The 22,536-nt window shown below is 35.4% G+C and overlaps 1 protein-coding gene and 1 non-coding gene across 2 annotated transcripts; both read right to left on the bottom strand.

The window, feature by feature from the left end:
* Positions 1-237: 237 nt before the first annotated feature.
* On the bottom strand, positions 238-309 carry TRNAT-AGU (transfer RNA threonine (anticodon AGU)). Its single transcript has one exon. It is a non-coding gene; the product is annotated as a tRNA-Thr (tRNA).
* Positions 310-7,275: 6,966 nt separating this feature from the next.
* LOC131047708 (uncharacterized) lies at positions 7,276-8,210 on the bottom strand. Its single transcript, XM_057981507.2, has one exon. The coding sequence runs from the start codon at positions 8,054-8,056 to the stop codon at positions 7,589-7,591; it is 468 nt and encodes a 155-aa protein (XP_057837490.1). The 5' UTR covers positions 8,057-8,210; the 3' UTR covers positions 7,276-7,588.
* Between the last annotated feature and the right edge of the window lie 14,326 nt (positions 8,211-22,536).

Below are 22,536 nucleotides of genomic sequence, written 5' to 3'. Positions count from 1 at the left end.
CAAGTTGAGTGACTCTGTGATGGGCACTTGTGCACATATTCCTTTTCACACATGGGAGTAGCCATGGTGGACGTCATGTTGAGTGACTCCATGACGATGTGTTTCTTTCCACAAATGGGAGTAGCCATTGTGGGCATCACATTGAGAGACTCTGTGATGAACCTTTGTACATCTCTGAGATTGAGATGTGTCTTTTCCACAAATGGTTGTAGCCATTGTGGGCATCATGTTGAGACATGGACCAGCTAGGACTCGAACCTAGGACCTTCCATACACTACTAGAGTGCTCTACCACTGAGCTACTGGCCCCTCTTGGACCAGTCCATCGTCAGTCCGGGTGTGGCTTATTTCCAACACCAAGACCCCCCCTTAAGCCACACCCGGACTAACGATGGACTGGTCCAAGAGGGGCCAGTAGTTCAGTGGACTGAGCTACTGGCCCCTCTTGGACCAGTCCATCGTTAGTCCGGGTGTGGCTTAAGGGGGGGTCTTGGTGTTGGAAATAAGCCAAAGGCACACCTGGACTGACGATGGACTGGTCCAAGAGGGGCCAGTAGCTCAGTCCACTGAGCTACTGGCCCCTCTTGGACCAGTCCATCGTCAGTCCGGGTGTGGCTTATTTCCAACACCAAGACCCCCCCTTAAGCCACACCCGGACTGACGATGGACTAGTCCAAGAGGGGCCAGTAGCTCAGTGGTAGAGCACTCCAACAACGTTGGAAGGTCCTAGGTACGAGTCCTAGCTGGTCCATGTCTCTACATGTTATTAGAGCTAGGTCCAGGCTAGGAACCCCAAGCACATGAGAGGTGTGGCTTAAGGGGGGGTGTTGTTGTTGGAAATAAGCCACACCCGAACCGACGATGGACTAGTCCAATAGGGGCTAGTAGCTTAGTGGTAGAGCACTCCAATAATGTATGGAAGGTCCTAGGTTCGAGTCCTAGCTGGTCCATGTCTCAACATGGGTCCCTTTTGTGGGATAATTTATCAGTTCTCAAACTATTTTGGATAGCTAAATGCATGCATCTAAAAGGTCTTCAATGGAGAGAGTATTAAAAAGAAAAGCAAAGGATGTTGCCCAGCTTGCGACCTCAAAGATGGAGACAATGTTCAGTGAAGAACATTGCTTAGTCCTAATCACATAAAAAATGCCCAATGTTGTCAAACCCAAAATACAAATGTGACTAGAAGATTATATAGTGCATGCCATTGGCATTAATATGAGCTTAGCCCACCTTAAGGATAAAGTCGAATTCATGGAAGAATCACAGAAGGTGGTAACCTTTGGCTACCTCAAATTGAGTTGGAATTAGGCCACATTAGAAAGAAAATTGCTAAATATGTCCATTCAACAATTGAAAGGAAAGATGTTGAGATCAGGGCGAAGGATTTGGAGATTAGTGAATTGAAGAAATGACATGAAGGAAGAACATTAGCAACCCTTCAGGAAGAACAAGCATAAAAAGATAGACTTCATATTGAGCTAAACAATGCAATGATTATAATTGTTGCAAAAAGAAATAGAAAAGAAGAGTTGAGTCAACAATTACAAGCTAGAGAGCAGGAGTTGCAAGAAACTCGAGCCTCTGTGGAGGTCGAGAAATGGAATAAACAGATAGCGGAGTTTACTCTGCAAGTACGAAACAAAGAATTGGCTGAAGCATGCTAGGAGAATGCTATCTCTTTGATAGAGAGCATTAAATTGCAGGAGGAAATTAAGGATAAAGATTCACAAATTTAGAATTTGCAGGCCGAATTGACTTCCCTTGCCTGACAATCTAGTTTTTTCCCTATGCTCTAGCAATTATATACTTCCTATTGGGAGAATATTAAGGCTATTGTTAACTCTTTGTGGCCAAATCTACAATATACTATTGATGCTCAAAAGTTGGGAACATATGTTGGATCTGCAATTGAGCAGACATTGCAGAGTATTGCACCCAAAGTGGTTGAATCAAAGTTGTTTTTTGGAAAATTATATGTAAAAGATAACAATATCGTGGTTGCTATAGACATTGATGATAGAAGAATGGTAGCAAAGAGGACAAATGAATTTATTAAATGTCATGTAGCAACTTTAAAAATTAAAAAATGCCTCAAGGCTCTTGAGCTCACTATGACACACATGAAAAGCCAGATTGAACAATTAGTCCAACTAGGTCCCCCTCTCATTTTTATTTGGACGAGATGGTACTAAATGAAGATCAAATAAAGAAGTTACTAAAATAGAAAGAATAGGATCAATCCCCCTTGTAGGCGTTGGGCCCTGATCCGAGTGTGACAAAGGTTGAATAGATATTGCACCCTCTTGCATATGGAAGTTGCATTATCTATATTAGCCAACATCTCTTTCTAAGAGATGATTTATTTAGACAAAGTATATGAAGCCTTGTAGCTGCATAATCTACCATCTTATACAAACTGGGTACCTTTGCAGTTCACAGTTTTGAGATTATGAGCTTTTCCCTTGTTCTTCCTTTTTGCAGATTTTGATGCAGAATCAAAAATTGAGTCATTTTCCCTGCAAGTAGGGCACCCCAAAGAGTCACCAAATCTGTAGATTAGTGTGCAGTAGTCCTTGGGTCGATTTTGAGTTTCATTTGTTTTCCTAAGGTTCTTGACCCGCACCCCTTCATTTTGATTTCATATCTTCTTTTCGGAGATAGTTTGTTATCTGAAATGGGAAATCCTACACTGAAAGGTGCCACTTGCCAATACAACAAAGTTTTGGAGAATTCGTAGCTCAATTTTTTCTTAAAAGTGTGCGCAGTCGCCACTTCTTGTGCTCGCATATTTCTCATTTCGAGGAGGTCATGTTTTTGAAGGCTTTATTGAAAGGTACGATGTGGCGACACTCTGGGATTTTGAGAAGGCAAAAGGAAAAGGTTATGTAAAAGGCCTGTTGATGCGCCACATGTTCAAGACAGTTGAAGGCTAAGAAAGACCGATAGTTTTGCTGGATGTTGGCACTTGGCAACTAGGCGAGGATTTTGAAATAATTTCAGTCTATGCCGGTGATTAATGGCCCTTGCGATAAGAAACCAAATGACAACATGTGTCAAAAAGAAAAGGTTTATCCATGAAGTGAAGTTCTTTGCGTCCAAGGTTGTCGCAATCAAGAAGTGGTCGACATCACAGGTGTCTTTTTTATTAGCAAAGATGGTTGAAATTGCTGCCATAATGATGGCTACATGTGGCAATTATGTAAGAGTTTTTTGTTTTGTTTTAATGAATGATTGCAATTAGCTTTTCTAGTTCTATTTAAGCCCGCATGCATTCTGTATTAAGGGTTCATCATCTTTAAAAATATTGAGATTGTTCTATTGAAGACTTTTAGTTTCATTTTCAAATCAATAAAGAAAACATAACAAACTGTGCCCATGTTGCCTCTCCTATGTGTTAATTTTCTTTGATCAATGAATTAAATGTCTCTGTAACAATAGTTTAAAGTTTTGACTCTTGCGATCTCAATTTAATAGAACAGGCCATTGAATCATGTGTGATTATACTCCTCTTTTAATGGTCTATAATATTCAAATTTGATATCATACAACGTCAATTTGATGAATTCGTAGTTATAAATGAATGAAGATTTGAATTAGTTAAGAAATTTGTGTCTCAATCAAATCTTAATAGGTGCTTCTCACAGAAAGATTTGAATATTGTGTTCTATATCCATGTAAGCTTATGCATTTTGTTCTCTTTCTAATGATGAAGAGATAGTGTCTAAGGTTTCAAGCTTTGCAAAGTCTTGGTATATTGCCTTACCTACAAGTTTTATTTTCTTGTTTCTTTCTATCCCTTTTCCCCTTCGAATAATTGAAAAGCGACCTTCTATAATCCTCTAAGTATTATGTCCCCCATTCACTAAACTTCCAAACCCCCCAATTACCAATTTTAAAGAAGCAAAAAAATGATAACTAAAAGCCCATTAATAAATTTAACATATACCAATAGCTGCCCACTTTACCCCTAGTAATTAGAATTTTTGGACTTTAATTGGAGGAGTTGTGCAACTTTATTGGTACCTATAGTGCACAACTACTGGGACATTTGTGCATAAGTATTGACTATTTTTGAGGTGATTGTAGTCCATGGTTATTGAGCATCTTTAAGTAGGTATTAGGTGACATTTTTAAATGACCATGTTTTGACTCTTGCACGCATAATAGATCCCACAACGTGCATAATTACTACTAGAAGCCAAAACAATGCTATAAATAATTAAATCGCATACAGAAACAACCAAAGAAATGAATTTTGTTAAAATGCGATGTACCATTTAAGATATGTGAATACATAAAGATAGCTATAACAACTGATGATATACTTCCCCTACTAAAATCTTACTAAGAAAGGTCCTTGTCTACCATTTTTTAATAGGAAAATGTTAAAAAAGGGGCAAATAGAGAATTAAACTTCAAAAATGGTTGGAAAAACCAACAAAAGATTAGCCAGGGGTGTCTATCCAACCGAGAGAATAGCTGTTATATTTGATAGTCAAAACACTTTTCATAACTAGCAAAAATGGTCGCATTAGACTACGTACACCCTATTTTCTTTCCATTGTCTTTCTAGAGTGGGGAAATAAATTTCACTTCTAGATAAATTTCGCAGAGGCGAAGGATTTGAGAGGGAGCAGATGAAGCAGACTTCAAACGGCATGACGACTGGATGGTTCGCCAGTCGAAATTGTTTGGTGGGGTCAAAGAGTAGCTCGGTGGTAATCAAAGATGCAGTCTGCAGCTTCAAAAAGTCCTCTTAATCGTTACAATTCTTGAAGAACCCTAACGCAAAGTGGACAAGGAAATTGTAATCTCGTATACATATTTGACATTCTTGGAAGGTTTGTAAATTCAGAAAGAGTTTCTTAAACACAGAACCCCTTCACCTCTTGCTCTAATGCAGGAAGTGATGGTTTACTGGATAAAAATGTTAATGGATTACAAACACGACTCAAATCCCTACCAATGCTGCGGCGAATTTTGTGAACAGATTATTCAGAAAAAACCTAACATTTCCCCTCTTTTGCTTGATCGATTGTTGCTTTCGGCCTCTGGACTTGATGGAAATAGGTCAGGGAAGGTAGTTGAAGGGTTTCAATGGAGAAATCTAGGGTTTTGTAAGGAGAAGTTTTCTCAACATGAGGAGGGCGTTGAGGACAAAGTGTCTGTGCAGAATGATAAGCTTGAGGAGAGTGTTGTTTTCCAAGTATGTTAAAATGCATCAAATCCCTCACTCCTGTGATTTCTTTTGTATGGCGCGGATCATGAAAGACGATTATGCATATTGCCCTGTTCTTATTAAAGTAACTATGGTGACAGGATTTGCCTAGGGCACGGATTCAATCTGTGATGCCCAATAGGACTCTGTACTTTGTTAGAATTGAACGGCAGGGTCAAGCCCAGGCTTTAGGAGAGGAGATTCAATAGGTTTCCGATTCCATCTTTTTGGTTGGCATTCCAGTGTCTTTTGCTTCAGATATTCCTGAATTTTGCCTTTCCGATCACGTCATTGATTCCATTTTGTAATCATTTTGGCAGAAGATCTGTCTTTTATCGTTTCATGAGTTTTCAGAAACCTTTTGCTTTCAAAGATTCATAGGCGGATAAAAAAAAAGTTGGAGCAGAATAAAAGATCTGCGTGTTTCCCTCCTTGCAAGGGGTTTCTTCCTTTGTTGCAGGACTGCAATTGTTTTTTGGGACGACAGTCTGGTTTGTTTTGACAGAATAGGGGTTTTCATGAGTCATTGGCAACATTAATCCAACCAGATGAAATATTCTCCAAAGTTCCTATTTGGATTGTATTTTATAATCGTTCTTTGATTATGTGTAATTTCAAAATATTGAAGCTCGTTGCTGAACAAATTGTGGAATTCATTAGAATCGACTTGAATTGGGAAGATTAACAAAACGATTCTGAGAGGTTTTGCGTGTTGGCAGAGATTTCTAAATCGCTTTCTCACCCATTTGAATTCATTCTGCGTATGTTTTTTGGATTGAATTGTACATTTCGAAGGGCTGCCTTTCAGGAGCAAAAAAGAAATGAACGTGTTCTTTCTCCCAGGGTTGCTTCTCCTGTGGAAGCGTTTCCACGACAAAAATGGATTCTTGAGATGGGAAGTTTTGATTCGGACTCTGTTTGGGGAATCCATGGCTTATTTTTGAAAGGGATTGTGAAAGGATTGTTGATTCAGGGCTAGGGGATCCATAAGAAATTGAAGTATATCTGTAGGAGATTTGAATTCAGATTTGAATTCAGTATCATTAAGTGGATTTTATACATGATATATCTTTTTTGTTTTAATTATTATTGATGTAAATCATCATCATTTTGATTTTATTGATGATGGATCTCAGAATGTTTAGAAATGTTGATTAAAAAACTTGAACATAATTTAACATAGAAACAACAATTTATCTAATGAAATTAATTTAAGTGTGTTTCAAATTCACAATTCAAAAAATTTGAACATAACTTAATTCAAAAACAACATTATCTATTGAACTTGAACACAATTTAATTCAAAAACAACATTATCTATTGAACTTGTTCATGTGAATCATGTTTCAAGTATATATGTGCAATGATTTATGCCATGGAAATTAAAAGCCATTAGGAAGTTGAACACTCTCTTTGATGAGAATTAGTTTCTCATGTCAGTAAATGTATTATTTTAATACATGAGATTTAACAGTTAAGTTCTAAACAAATATGTCAATTCTTTAATCAACAATTTGATCATAATTCATGATAAACAGTGACAAATAATAAGATTTTCAATTGACTCAACTAGTAAAACCATAAATGCTAAGTTCTATTTCTTTTTCTATGGTTAATTTTCAATATTTATGTTGACCTAACTAATTAACCCTTCGCTTTGACCTTTTTATTTTGAAGTTCATTTGATGTAATCGATATACAAGTTGTTTACATGGACAAATCACAGTGTATCAGCTATTTGTTGTTCTATACCAGTTAAAATATAACAATTCTCTTATCATTTATCATTTTTTATCTTAATACTAAATAACAGTTTTTACAAAATTCAAGATAACCATAAAAAAAATTCAATTGAACTACATTGAAAACTAATCTTCAATATATTAATGATTTAAAAAATATACAATCAAATTGTTTTTTATCTATATTGATCAAAAATTTACTATTGTACCTTATCTAACCATTTATATTTTAATAAAATTGATTTTTATCTATATCATAAAGGATATTCTTCCTATGTTAAAAATGTAAAATTTTTTTTAACAAGGATGCAATTAACCCAATCCCTCACTTCTGAAGGGCTGAAGTTCAAATGTCTCTTCAATTAAAACAAATACAAAGATCATAGGTATATAATATATACACTTCACTCTTACTTGGAAAACTTTTAAACCGTACAAAATACCCTTATACAGCCGTAGCAGGCATACTAAAGTACCCTGTGTCAAACACTAAAACAGTACAAAATACAGACAAGCAGCGTTCAAGCAGACCTATATATACAGTGAGTATATTAAAGCATATATACAATGCGTATGCAAAAAGAGACGACTTCCAATACCACGTTTGATGCGAGCTGAACGCCGATCAGAAGACAGGATTTTCTTCTTTCCCGACGACGAACGATCGAGGATCCCATAAGCCATTACTTCCTGCAGAGCTATTTGCCGTCAAAAGATGAAAATTGTCATCATCAGCGCCGATCTTACGTTCATTGTCATCATCAGCGCCGATCACCCGGTCATAAAACGGCAAATAATCGAAGCAGGGGCTGCGAGGGCTCTCTGCTTTATTGCCATGCTTGAGCTGCTCATTTTCCCCGATCTTTAGGGTTTTGAGAGCGACCGGAAGCCGCCGTGAAGAGGGGCATGGCATGCGGCGGGAAGATCCACGCGAGTATGCGTTCAGTATTTTGCTGTTCAGAGACGGATCGCCGTCAGGTAGGACTGTGGTGGGCAAGACTCGCCACTGCGAATAAAGATCTGCTCCAAAGAAGCCGCCATACCCAGCCGCCGGTCCTACAGGGAACCCTGGGTATATGAAGAAAAAATGCATTCCTTTGCTCGCTTACTCGCCTTCTTTGCTAATACTTCCTTACTAGTGCTTTGCAAGGGTTAGGGTTTCAATCTTCCCCTTTCATAGGAGCGGCCGGATCAAGGAATATTTGGAATAATTTTCTTGCTTGGAGGTTTGATGCGGACCCACCTCGCGCCCTTTGCCAGCTGGTCTATTTTTGGTGAACCCCACGAATTGTCTTTTACCTCGTTGGTTTGTGGAAGGATAAGATTGTTGACGTCGTTGCAAGATAGTGTTGGTTTTTTGAACTGTTTATTTTTTCTTTGAGGCGATAGGGAAAGAGGCAAAGTATATCAGATTTAGATGATATTTTGGTTGTCTTTATATATGATCTAATTTATAGCTATTGTTGTGGGATCTGTTATGTGTGCAAGGGTAAAAAAGCAGCCATTTGTCAATGGCTCTATATGAATCCACTAGGGATCAAGTCTTGTTGAGTGCAAAGACTTTGACATTATAAGAGATGAGGTCAGGTTTGTGCCTCTAGCGAATTTGGTGGAATGGATACTCCTTAGTTCTTGGTTTTTAGTTGAAGATATTTTAGCCTATAGACTTGTGCCCTCATATTGGGTGGCAAAAACTACTCCATTAAGGCCCTTGTTGGGCTGGTGACTCGTAGGCTTCGTGCCCTTGTTTGGCTGCCGTGCTCACAGGTTTGGACCGTCGTAAAAAAGAAAAGAAAAGAAAAAGTGGTCATTTCAAAGTGTTGTTCGAAACATATACCCTATTGCCTCGTTACCCATTCGTTTTGACAGTGAAAAATTTTGCACAATTTATCCAACACTTGTGCACAAATGCCCCATTAATCGTGCGCTTTTGGAATCAATAAAATTGCACAATTGATCTAATTACTAACTTTTTTTTTATAAACAATGGGTGACTATTGACCCATTAGATGGTTTTTTAGTGGGCTTTTGATTAGCGAAATCCAACCAATGGTAATTGGAACGTGGATAGTAATTGGTGTTATTCTCGTATATGTGTAGGGAGAAGATTGAAGTAGTTGAATATATTTTAATATTGTCATTATATTTGTGGAATTAATATTTAATATTTTAATAACATAATATTAGTAGTAGTAGTGACTTCATATAATATTACATTATCAATAAAACATAATATAGTGCACAATTATTATCACGTCATGCATAATTATCGATCTATATTTTTTTTTGAGACTTCTCAATAAAAACAATATAATATAATATTTGTTGATGTAGATTTCAAACCTTAATTATATATAAGGATCCTGTCAAATAAGTTGCTATAAAAATCTGAGAATAATTATGATGCTAAACTAGTGGGTCTTCTCTCCTATTTGTATAAAATATGATCTTCAAAATTGTAAGAATTTGCCAATAATAACCAAAATTTAGAGGCTAATGAATAGCACAAACACAAGAGAGACAAGAACAAACTGTATTCTCATCAAAATGCAAAAATCGATCAACTATAAAATGAAGATGAGTCTGCTTATAAAGGCAAGGCCATAGGGAAATGGGAGCACACAATCATGACATGTGGCCCAATGAGATACAAGGGTAGGTAGGGGTAGGTAGGAGAAATAATAAAATATTCCACTAAAAGTGGATCACTGATGCAGGAGCACCACCTATGGAGGAATGAACAAAGAACAAGATGATCTTCTATTAGCATAAAATGAATGTAATAAGACCCTATGGGTCCTTTTTGTAATTCAATGTCCTAGGAGTGTGACAAGTTTGTCCATGTTTGGGTCAAATTGTCACCTAGGGTCTTGGTCTTGCAGAACAGATTGAGTCAATAAGGGTCACAATGGTCTAAATTGAGGGATCAAGTGACCAAAATTTTATTTGAGTGATTTTTTATGTTTTAGGATCAAATGTAATCATTTTGGGGGACTATGATAGTCACGAGTCTAAGTTGGTTGAATAATGCAAAAGTTGTCATATTGTCAATTTGTTGTCATGACAATTTTGCACTTTTTGTAAGTTGTGATTCTCCAACGGTTAGTTCAATTTGAAAAACAGTTGGAGGAGGTTGTGGTCGTTTGGGAGACACCTTTAAAGGCCCCAAACACTGAAGGACGTAAGTGGGTTGATTTGGAGAGGAATTTGAAGCATCAAGAACTGTTGGAAATTTAGAAAATCATCTAATTTTTGTTGATTGCATACTGCAGGTGGATTAGCAAGAATGCTCATGAAATAGAACCTGAAACTAGATTATTTTACCTTTGTTTTGCATTTGGTGTGAAGTCTTGAAGTGATCATTGCCCCATCCTACAAGAAAATCTCTACTGGGTAGCCTAAAACCCTCAAACCCTTACGGTTTGACTGCAATAATAGGTTTGGCCTATCAATCCTAAGTTGAACACTCTACCATTATAGGAGATGATAGGCCATTGAATCATATGTCAATTCCAAAAGCCATTAAGAGGACACAACAGGGCGAAGAGGATGGAGAACTAACCCTAGGTCCGACATCTCTATGTGACAGACTAGTTTGATGCGTGAAGTGCGTGAGAATTGAGTGGTAGAGCACTGGAAAGGGGTTTGAATGTGATAGAGGAGTATCCTGGAGGTGGACATAACATTTCATGGTCAGGGACAATCATCTTTTAGGAGAGCCAAGCAAGTTTGTGAAAGGTGTTCAATCAAATAGGCTTAATAGGTTTGTTAGTGCACTATAGGTTGGGATATCTGCAAGTTGGTCTGAAACCTGAAAGTGAGATATTGTTAAGAAATCCCAAATGGGTGTATGAAAATATAATTTTCTTGCCTAGATCCTTAGGGTGTCAAAAGTTATCACCTGATTCCTTCAAATGGAGGCCTGATTGCAATTAGGATTGTTTGAGGGCAAGTAAGTCAAAACTGATGTTCCGTAAGGTCTAAACCATGATATCCTATTTCATTCGTGTTAAGGTGTTGTGAGAACACTCCTCCAAGGGTGTTCTATTGAATTGGTCAAGTGGGTCTTTCAAACCCCTAAAGCCTAGTAGTAGCCCACATATGAATGCAAGGGTGTGCGTAGTCACACAAGACTTGAGGAGTGTTAATTTTTTGTAGGGGGACATATTAGGGCCTTTGAGTCTTCCAAGGTGTTGTTTAGTGTCATTCAATCATTGAGTGACTTGGTGTTATGTAAGGACCCTTTGGTAGTAGGGATTAGTTGAGTTTGTGAGTCTTAGAGGTTGGTTGGTTCAAGGTTATCCTTTCAGTATGTTGCCTCCTCATCAATCACCCACTAAAAGTGGAATGTGATAACAATATAACACCACAAAATGTGAAATTTCTCCTACAACCATTTTCCCTAGATGTGCAATTCCCTAAGTGTCTCATATGCAAACTACAATGAACACACTATCCTAAGTCAACTTAAGTAAAGTGTAATTATGAGACATAATTTACGCCAACGTCCCCCTTAAGTGCAACTTAGGGGAATGTAGAATCAAGCTAACAATGCAAGATGGATCTCGACTACTAAGCCATGTTAGGTACCGATGAACAAATGCAATGCAATCTCTCACAAATGGAGAAAGGGAGAAAAAATAGTGGGAAAAAGCTTCCCCCCAAAAGAGAGATGAAAATATAAAAGGACTCTCAATGAAGAAGGACAAAACCTCGAGAGAGGGAAAATTCCCCCCTATAAGAGAGGATGGAGAAGTCAACTAACTGTCCCTCCCCCCGTCCCTGCAAAAGAAATATCCTGCACCCCCAAGAGAGCTCCCAATTGATGAAACTTACTCTCAGTGAAGGGTTTGGTGAAGATGTCTGCAACTTGTTTTGTTGTAGGACAATACTACAAATCAATGACTTGCTCTTGAATTAGCTCCCTGATGTAGTGCATGTGGATCTCAATGTGTTTGGTCCTTTGATTGTGAACCTAGTTCTTCAAGGTCTAAATAGCACTTTGTTGGGTGAAAATATTTTAAACTGATGAAGGTTCACAAAATGTATGTTTCACGACACCACATAGGATGATATATCTTAGAAAGCAAGATATAATCTCTCTTAATTATAAGGGAAGGCTCCCCCTTTCTATTGCAAGTTATCTACCCTTGAAGGTGATTGGTTTGATGAACCTATCAATTCTATTTATCTCAAGAAATTCTATGCTTGAGATATAAAGTCCTGGAAAAAAACAATAAAAAGCATATAAAGTCCTGAAGAAATCAATAAAAATTAGAAAAGCAGAAAATCCCTAAAAAGCATAAAATAGATAAAAGCAAGAAAACAGTGAAAAATAAAAAAATCAATCAAAAAAATCAAAACAAATAAAAAAAATACAATAAATTTAGATGGTGAAAACCTGGTAAACAGACGCTATCTAAAAAGTGATAACTCCTTCATCTATGAGATCACTTTGTGCATCTATTCACTCCATCCTATCCGCTCCTACCGCATCTATCACTTCCATCTATCTTAGCTTATCCATTCCATCTTTCGCATCCATTTCTCTGAACCATTAAGCAAGAAAATATGCAACTTACCAACAATTATCAATCTTTGACACACTTGTCATAGTCATTATCTTAGGTTTTATTAGAATCAATTAATTTGCATTTGTATCCCGCCATGGTTTGGATCTTTATCAATTCATATATCCATAATAAAGTTTTGTTTCCATTGCGGGCAAAATCCTAATTCCTTTTGCTAAGGTGATCTTTTAAATCTTTGAAAATCCAAAACATTTGGAAAACTTAGAAAAACCAAAAATACCTAGGGTTTTGAAATAGATAAGGAGCAACAAAGCAATGAAGATCAAGGCGTCTTATAATAACCGAATCATGAAACTCCAAAACCGAAGAATCAACCAGCAAGTAATAAAGGATTATCAAAGATCATTCATCAAGATGATTATATCAGTTAATGACCATAAGAACATGAGAATGACATACAATATTCAGTGTTTATATCTTGATTTTATTGCTAATCATGTACTCTATACGACTCAAGGACGTCCATGACTAGAGAAGCTATGATGGGGCATGATTATTTTTCTTTGATTGTTGTTTGTGGTTTATCTCTTATTAAGGTATGTACTTGTCTCAGGATATGATCGACAAAAGATCAAGGAGGACATTCCAAGTCATGCATGAAAGGAGATAATCCTTGTTTGTTTTGCAAGAAATACTCAGGTCAACTTGACTCATTATATCAAGTTGCTTGTATTAACTTGCTATATCAAAATCCATGTAAGAAATACTCAGGTCAACTTGGATCATTATGACAAGTTGCTTGTATTTTCTTACAACATTTTAAAGCTCAATGATGAAATCAAGCACTGTTTCAAGACAACATATGAAGACTGACAGTATCATTTTTAGTTTGATCATTTCATTAGCTCATTATTTATTTGCATTATAATAATTCAATGTCAGTTGCATTATAAACATCTCATTTCATTCACAGATCAATGGTCATGAATAAAGATTGAGTATACTTGGACAAACAAAAACAATTTGCATTTGATCATTATAGGTGCATTCATTTTTTAGAATCATTTTAATCATCATCTATTTCATTTAGTTGCATTTAAATCATTGAGTTAGTTTGCATTCAATTAAGTGCATTTCATTAATCATGTAGTGTATCATCATTATTATTTGCATTATCATGAAAGTTCATTAAGATCATTTAGTTGCATCTTTGCACTTAGATTCATAATCATTATAAGCATTACATATAAAAAATCAAAAACATTTGAAAAACATATTGCATAATCATTAATTTGCATTTCCATATAGATCATTGCATTTGCATCATTTAAGTTAGTAATCATTTTCAGTTGCTTCCAAGGTCATCAAATTAAAAAACAAAAAAAACAAAACATTTATCATTGCATCATCGTATAAAGCATCATCATAATAAAGAAGAAAAGATCATAACATCATCCATCTAATCACTGCATCCATATAACATGCATATATAACATCATCATATAGAATAACTTGCATAATAAAAGATCATCATCATATAGAGTCCATGTCTGCATATAGATAATCATAAACAATAAAAGTCCAAGTATACAATGATATCAGATCAAAAGTACAAATGCCTCATCGATACAAAGTCAAGTCAAGGCTGTCTTGTACCACTACCACAGAACTCTGTTTGTCTCTGTGGCTGTGGGCGAGAAGATCCTCCAGATGCCTATCTCCCATGATCACCACTCCTCTAAGGAGGCCCCATGATTCCACCAATGCTAGTATCTATCAACACGGTGGTATGATAACTACTTGCTCTCTGGCTCTCTGCGACTAAATCCTCATATAGTCATCGCCAACAGGAAGTCTCCTTCCCATCCCGAACTAGTGTTCTAACAGTATCAGCTGAGAGAGTGCTCGATCCAACCTGCTGAATATGATCAAGAAGGCCCTAAGTATCCTGTTGTCTCCTAACAGTTGTGTCTCTCTCTGTCATGAGTTTTTGTATCTGTGCTCTAAGTTGATCTATTTGTGCTCTGAGACTATCAATGGTCTGGTAAATCCCATTGTGGTACATGAACCCCAATACCCTCATCTCCACCTCCCTGTCCACCTGCTGGAATCTTAGTTCGAGTAGCTCTCAGAACCTGTCGTCTAATGAGTGGCACATGATCCTCTAGATCCTCATCCTCTCCACCATGAGCTGCAATAACCATAGGGTCTGGTTGAATCTGACCAAAATCAATGCCTCTCCCGCAACCCCCATCCATTCTAGTCATCATGCCTCCTCTTGTCAATGGCAACCCTATCGGTGATCTCATCCCTGCCTTGTCAGTATCCCTCCTAACCATCCAACATCTCTCCCACCCATAGGAAGCAGTCTCCCAATCCTGCCAATTGGTCCAAACGGTCCTCCATGGACTCTCAATCAACCTCCTCTTAGTCCGGGTCTCCTACCGCCACCACCTCCATCTCCACCCTCATCTCCACCTCCTCTGGCCTCTTGAGCAGCTATAAGATCTTGTCTCCGTCTCCGTCTCCTGATAACTGGATCATCTGAATCATCCTCCTCATCTCTTGAGATGGGAGGAGGATCTGCTGGAACAGTAATATGAGGAAATGGATGTGCTAGTATGTACTGGGCGTAATTTATAGTAACCCCAGGATCTAGAATGTGCAATCTCATATCATAAGCCATACTAGGAGTAGCAAGAAACTCTGCGCAAGCAATCTCAAATGACAAAGAAGGTCCCCAATCTCGCCTATCTCTGTACCGTCAAGCATATATCGTGACACCAGTAGGCATAGGCTGAATGATACCGAATTGTCTAAGAATACGACTCATCAGAGTGAACTCACAATAATGGTTCCCACTTTTTTGCCACTTTTGACACTGAGATGTACATTTTTAAAATAATCTTCAACTTCCGAGAACTATAACTTTTAAACTATTAAAAATTTGAAGATGATGTAAATTAGTGATTTCTAGCATTTTGTTTGTAGATTCTATATACATTTTTTTCAAATTTTTTTGAAGGATTTTTAAAAAAAAATTCCATCTCCCTCGAAAAGTAGTTTTTTACAACAAACTACATTTTTTAAGAGTGATGTGCCTCCCGAAATGCATAACTTTTTTTTCTATAAATGATAAAAACTCAATTCTTTTGAATTTTGGTTTGTAACATCAATATCCAGGGCTTGCATTTGGTTTTATAGTGATATGTTCAATATTTTTCATTTTATGAAGTTTTGAAGTCCGACTAGTCATAATTCAGACATAGGTTTACATTTGAACACATAACTTGTTCTATATAAATCGAAATTCAATTTTTTTTTTGGTTAGAAAGAAGATATCAATAGAAGGGGCATAGATATTTTTCAGATTTTTTTTGAATTAGTTTCTTATTTTTCCCAATGCTTTGAACAGAGAAGTTCATGTTCGGTGAAAAACCAATTTTCCATAAAATTAAAAAAACAGGAACATAATAAATTCAAAATATAACAAAATTATACTCGTTAGAAAGCTTGTTCCGAGTACTACCATCTAATATTTTTGGGTTATCAAGATTATTTCATTCGTGCCTTGAACCAGAGCTCCGAAGTCATTAATTCTTCATAACTCTGAAAATTTTTGGGAGAAACTTCTAATTGAAGGGTTTGAGCGAACAATTGTTCGAGCGAATTGGGTTCGCTCGAACTATTTTGGGTTCGAGCGAACCCCCATTCGCTTGAACCCATGGGCTTGTTTTTTGGCCCGTACTTTTTTGTAACTGTCATGTTCGAACGAACCCGACCATTTTTAACTGTCAGGTTTCGTTTGAACTCTGGCCGACGCATTTTGGTTGAATGAATTTCATTTGTAGAGTTGTATAAATGTCCATAATTTTTTTCATTTTTTATCACACAAATGATTAAAATAATTCGCATTTTTGGATGAAAGAAGACATTTGACAATTATTTTGAAGGCAATAATTTGAAGGTTTTTTGTAAAAGCATGGGAAACAAGAAGAGAAGGCAAAATAAGACTTCAAGGAATTATTCTCCCAAAACGGAAGAAAGATATCGAGAACAAAGAAGACAAAGATATCTTGAAGCAAGTATGTATTTTTAATTTTATTTCTATTTAATTTAATATGTATTACATAACAATTAATTAGTTCAATATTTTTAATCTAATATTTTTAATGAAAATTAATTTAAAAAATCTTAATTAAATTAATTGGAAATAATAGGATTAAAAATAATCTTGTTTTAATTGGAAAGCATAATTAATTTGAGATAATACATGTGTATTTGCAAATTTCAAATTCTATCAACTTACTTGTTGTGTAATTGCATTTTTCTCCTATATAATTAAGTCCATTTATAATAGATAAGACCTATTAAGTCATAAAATTAATAAGACCTATTATGTCATAATTTCTAGGTTCTAAATTATATATATTGAATATTTAATCTACATGTACAAGTAATTTCATGTTCAATAGGTCCTTTAATATCACATAATATATCTGTCCAAAGGGGAGTTAAGTATATTAATTGTGAAATGTTTTTTCATACGTGGTCATATTGATTTTAATAATAAGGCCTAAATTAGGACTATTGCATTGATTATAGGTCTTAAATGTGACATAAATTTATAAGGTCTGTTAAACATGTTGAATAATTTAGATGAACTATTTATATGACTTCACGTACATTCAAAAACATTTCAGATTAGGAGGTCTATTATGCAATAATAGGTCTTAAATATACATAGATGTGACAAATTATAGTCCACCTACATTATGGTCCTTAACAAATTAATATGAGGTTACCTTTATCGTATGCATGCATCATTTAAATATTTGTACTTTTAATTTTCAATATTGGAATTTCTAATTTATCAAAATTTTATTTTATTTGTTAAATTAGTGCTCAAAATTAGAGATTGAACTTTAATCATAACCTGAGAACAAATTGAACTTTAAACCTAAACAGGTAATTTAATTAGAGTTATAACAATAAGGTCCTGAAAGTAATTAAATTTAATAAACCAAATTGAACGGGCTAATTTTAACATGTTACAAAGCTTTAAGCCAAATTCACCCCTATTTTTAAACCTAATTGAATAATCTCTGATTAATTCAAGAACCTTACACAAACTCTTAAATTATGTTCAGAACGGGTTTGAGAAGAAGGGAGTTCTGAAGCGAGAGTCGAGGCAAATGAACCTGTTGAAGAACACAATATAGTTGATGAACATAGGGAGGAGATTGTCCAAGTTGAACCAATGGAGACCTTTGAAGGAGAGGGGTCAGGCTCCTTACCTCCTAGCACTGATATGGATGAGCATATTGTGGATCTAGCTAAATAGTTGAAGAGAAATATTTCTTATAAAAATTTAGATCATTTACTTGAAATGGATGTGGATGAGTTGAAATGTCTCAGTGAAGAACCTAGACATGCTAAAAGGAGGTCAATGAATAAAAGTGGAAAAGAAATAATGTCTCATTTCAACAATCTTGATACTACACTAGAAAAAGCTCAATTGTTATCAATTATACTTACTCATAAAGACTTAATAGATCCAATGAAATTGTTGGGTATAGATACAACAAGTCAAAAGAGGAAAACTTCTCAACTACAAAAATCTATTGTTGATAATACTAAGAAAGGTTTGGCGAACATTGGTAAAAAATCTCGAAAACTAGATAAGACCATTTCAAGAAGAGTGATGTTGACATCTTTAGTAAATGAAAGATTGTCTCCAAAACGACAAATCTCTTCACTATCATCTGAGTTTGGTTTTAGTAGAAGGACAATATCTAAATATGTTAAAAGGAGAAAGATTTTGAATGATACTACCTCAGAAAGGAATTGGGCAATTACGTGTAGAGCTCCTCGTTTTGATAGAATTGAAGATGTTGTTAGGAACTTTGTGACAAGTTTTTGGAATGATAATACTCGTCCTTCATCAAATAGTAGAGATGTTATCAAGCAAAGGATTGGTCCTGATCGTTATGATCTCCATGTAAAACATTGGATAGACACAACAAAACATGAATTGTATGTATTGTTTACTAAAACAAACCCTCATATAAAGATTGGACAAACCATGTTTGAACGATTAAGGCCATATTATGTGAAGTTAAACAATTTTTTTGAAACTTGTTGTTGTCGTTATCACATCGAATTTGACTTGTACTATCAGGTGTTTCGAAAGATTAGAGAAGATAGTGATGGTTTTGAAAATGCTCCTTCTAAACGAACAAGTCAATTCATAGCATCCATCTTATGTGATAAATCAGATAATAATGCAACCGGTCAAATAAATTGCATAAGAGGAATTTGTGGAATATGCGGGGACTTGGCTAAATTGCCTTTGAGAGATGAAGATACTGACACAAGGAAGATGGTAAATTGCAAGAGTTACAAGTACAAAAAAATTGAAACAAAATTTGGAAAGGAATCTACAAGGCTAGATTATGTAGAAGAGGAAATACTTATTGGAACATTTATGGAAAATTTTCGTAAGTTGATAAAACCATACATATGTCAAGCAAAACAATTTAAAAGATTAAGAGACACTTTCCCACTCGAACTATTCTATCTATAGTTGACTTCGCAGAGAGTTACTCTTTTGCACATCAAAAAGAGATTCAATCAGAGTATTACTTTTCAAAGCAAATCACTATTTTGGTGCATGTGTGTTATCGACATGCACAGATGAATTTGGATGGTGTTGATAGTACATTTGAAAACCATGTCATTAAGAAAGAGTACCACTTCTATATCAGTGATGATAAGGAGTATGACATACTTTTTGTACAACATTGCTTTAAGAAGTTTTTTGAATATTTGAAAGATAGAGGCATAACAATAGTACACAGGAGAACGCATAGAAGATGCACATGATGTTGTTGAATGGTGTAAGAAACACTTTGAGGAACCTAATTATCCTTGGGAATCATCGTCGAGAACATACAGACCCATTCCATATAGAGTGTTTTGGGAGATAACCAGTACGTGTTCTCTTTTAGTATTTTATTTAATTTTTTTTTATTTTTTAAAAAAATGTTCCTAGTTCAAATGTTTCAATTTAACAACTTGATCTACATGTACATTCTTGTACACATGTACATTTTGCAGATGTGGATAGAAAATCAATGCATGGATGCAAGAGCATGGAGAGGACAAGATCTTTGCATTGTGTCATGAGTACAGATAATCGCTCATGGACATTATATACTAGGGATTATTCATGTTTTTGTTCTGAATGCATTTTTGAAAACTATGTTGATTGCAAGAACCAAGAGCTTGGATATGTTAGTGAATGGAAAATGGTGCCACTAGATGTTTCTGACACATACGAGGATTCAAATGAGGATGAAAACTTTGAAGACATTCCTTTGATTTCTGGTGATTACGATCATATGTTAGGATTGATTAAAAAAAGTACATACATGACGTACACGTAAATATTTCCTTAAAAATGATATATGACTTAGAATTTATTTAACTTGTGTCAAATTGCAGGAGATATTTTTGTAGTCATAGCAGAAGATGGAAATATAGAAGGTGTTAGTTATTATTTATTGCGTTGCACAGAAGAGAGAAAGAAGTTATCAAAATCTGAGATGAGTGATGGAATGTCATTTCCCACAAGTTTGAGTTCTGATTTGAATAGGTTTGAGTTCAGATTTGAATGAGTTCTAATTTGAATATGTACATGTACAAATTGCTTATGTACAAATTTTTAATTTCTTATATACATGTACATGCAGGAATAGTTGTAGTGCAAGGGACATATTTCAAACAAGTTAAAATTGTTCAACATGGGATTTTTTTCAGTGAATACCAAATTGACCACAAGGTATATCAGTATAGTCACTTGGTCATTGTTGTTGGCCTAATTCTTCAAACAGTTCCATGTGGAGGGCGGTCTCAAAAGTGGAGACTAGATAGTGAAGATCATGATAAAATATTAAGTGTTATTGAAGAGCGTTCTAAACCACTTGATGTGGTATGAACTATATATATATATATATATATATATATATATATATATATATATATATATATATATATATATATATATATATATATATATATATATATATATATATATATATATATATATATATATATATATATATATAGCAATCCAAAGTACACATGTGGTTCAGCCCACATGAATTGAATTAATACTGAAGATAAATTCTAGATCTCTTAACTTGTTTTGAAACTAAAGGGTAATATTTTTTAAGTTTAAATACATTATAGATCAAATTAGGATGTATTCAAAGTTAATTCAAGTACATGTACATGTTTAAATGCATGTTTAATTTGTATGTACAAGGTATTGTATCTAATTCTAAATGCATCTAATTTGTAAGGACCACTAGTTTAAATAATTTAATTAAAAAATGCATATTTAAATTAGAATGTAATATGTAATGTATTTGTAAAATTGATATAATATGGAATTAGGACATTTGTAATTACCTGACATGTACATGTTGTCAACTATTTAACTACAGTATACATACCTAGAAGCTCACATACCATGTGAACTATTCAATGTACATGACCTATTAAGTTTAGTTTGTTCATTTCATACATACTCTTTTGTTTGAACATGTTCTTTTAAATTTTAATGCATATCTACTTGTATTTCTAACATGTGCACGTGATATATATATATATATATAATCCAGTCCAGTCCATCGAACATAAAGTATGTATATATAATCTAACATGTGTATGTACATGTGCACGTGGAATATATAATCTAACACATGTACATGTACATGTGCATGAAATATATATATAATCTCTAGTACTGAAAAATAGTAGCTCCTAATGTGGAGCCTGCGTAGGTGGATCCTGATCAAGAGCCTGCGAAGGTATATCCTGGGATGCCATCTATCTAGGTACATGTCATAAAGTTAAAATAAATACGTAAGCAGAGAGAGAGAGAGATTATACATATATAAATCTTCATGAGAGAGAGAGATCATTTTCATTTTCAAAAAATACATGTAAAAATTTCAAATATTTCAGTGAGAGAGGGAGAGATTATACATTTATTTCAGATCTAGAGATAACATATCTTTCAAAGAGATAGAGAGATCTAACACGTGTATATTTAAATCTTTGACATACATAAAAAATTCAAGAACATGATATATAACATTTGGGCTTGGATATGATTATATTTGGGCCCATATGATTATAAATGTATTAAATCTACAATATGTGATCTTAACGGGAATGACATACGACCCCTTAAGACACTATGTGATGGACTAAGGGGTATGCCGTTCACACTAGGATTTTATAAGGGGTCATATGCGGTTCTAAGGGGTCATGCATATGTTAGGACACTATATGATCCTAAGGGGAATGTCATATGTACATTAGGATGTTATAAGGGGTTATAAGGGGTCATTTGATCCTAAGGGGTCATATGTGACCTACTAAGGGGTCACGCATGTGTGTCAATGCATGCATGACCCCTTAGGACCAAATACGACCCCTTAAGACACTATGCACGATGAACTAAGGGGTATGTCGTTCACACTAGGATTTTATAAGGGGTCATATGCGGTTCTAAGGGGTCATGCATATTTTAGGACACTATATGATCCTAAGGGGAATGTCATATGTACAGTAGGATATTATAAGGGGTTATAAGGGGTCATTTGATCCTAAGGGGTCATATGTGACCTACTAAGGGGTCACGCATGTGTGTCAATGCATGCATGACCCCTTAGGACCAAATACGACCCCTTAAGACACTATGTGATGAACTAAGGGGTATGTCGTTCACACTAGGATTTTATAAGGGGTCATATGCGGTTCTAATGCGGTTCTAATACGACCCCTTAGTAGGTCACATATGACCCCTTGAGACACATAGGAAATGTCATATTATGTACAGTAGGATGTTATAAGGGGTCATATGTGACCTGCTAAGGGGTCACACATGTGTCAATGCATGCGTGACCCCTTAGGACCACATACGACCCCTTAAGACACCATGTGATGGACTAAGGGGTATGTCGTCCAC

Source organism: Cryptomeria japonica, chromosome 4 (assembly GCF_030272615.1).
Source record: "Cryptomeria japonica chromosome 4, Sugi_1.0, whole genome shotgun sequence".
NCBI classification, from domain to species: domain Eukaryota; kingdom Viridiplantae; phylum Streptophyta; class Pinopsida; order Cupressales; family Cupressaceae; genus Cryptomeria; species Cryptomeria japonica.
Note: the sequence above shows the minus strand (reverse complement) of the source record. Positions and strands in the feature narration are given on the sequence as shown.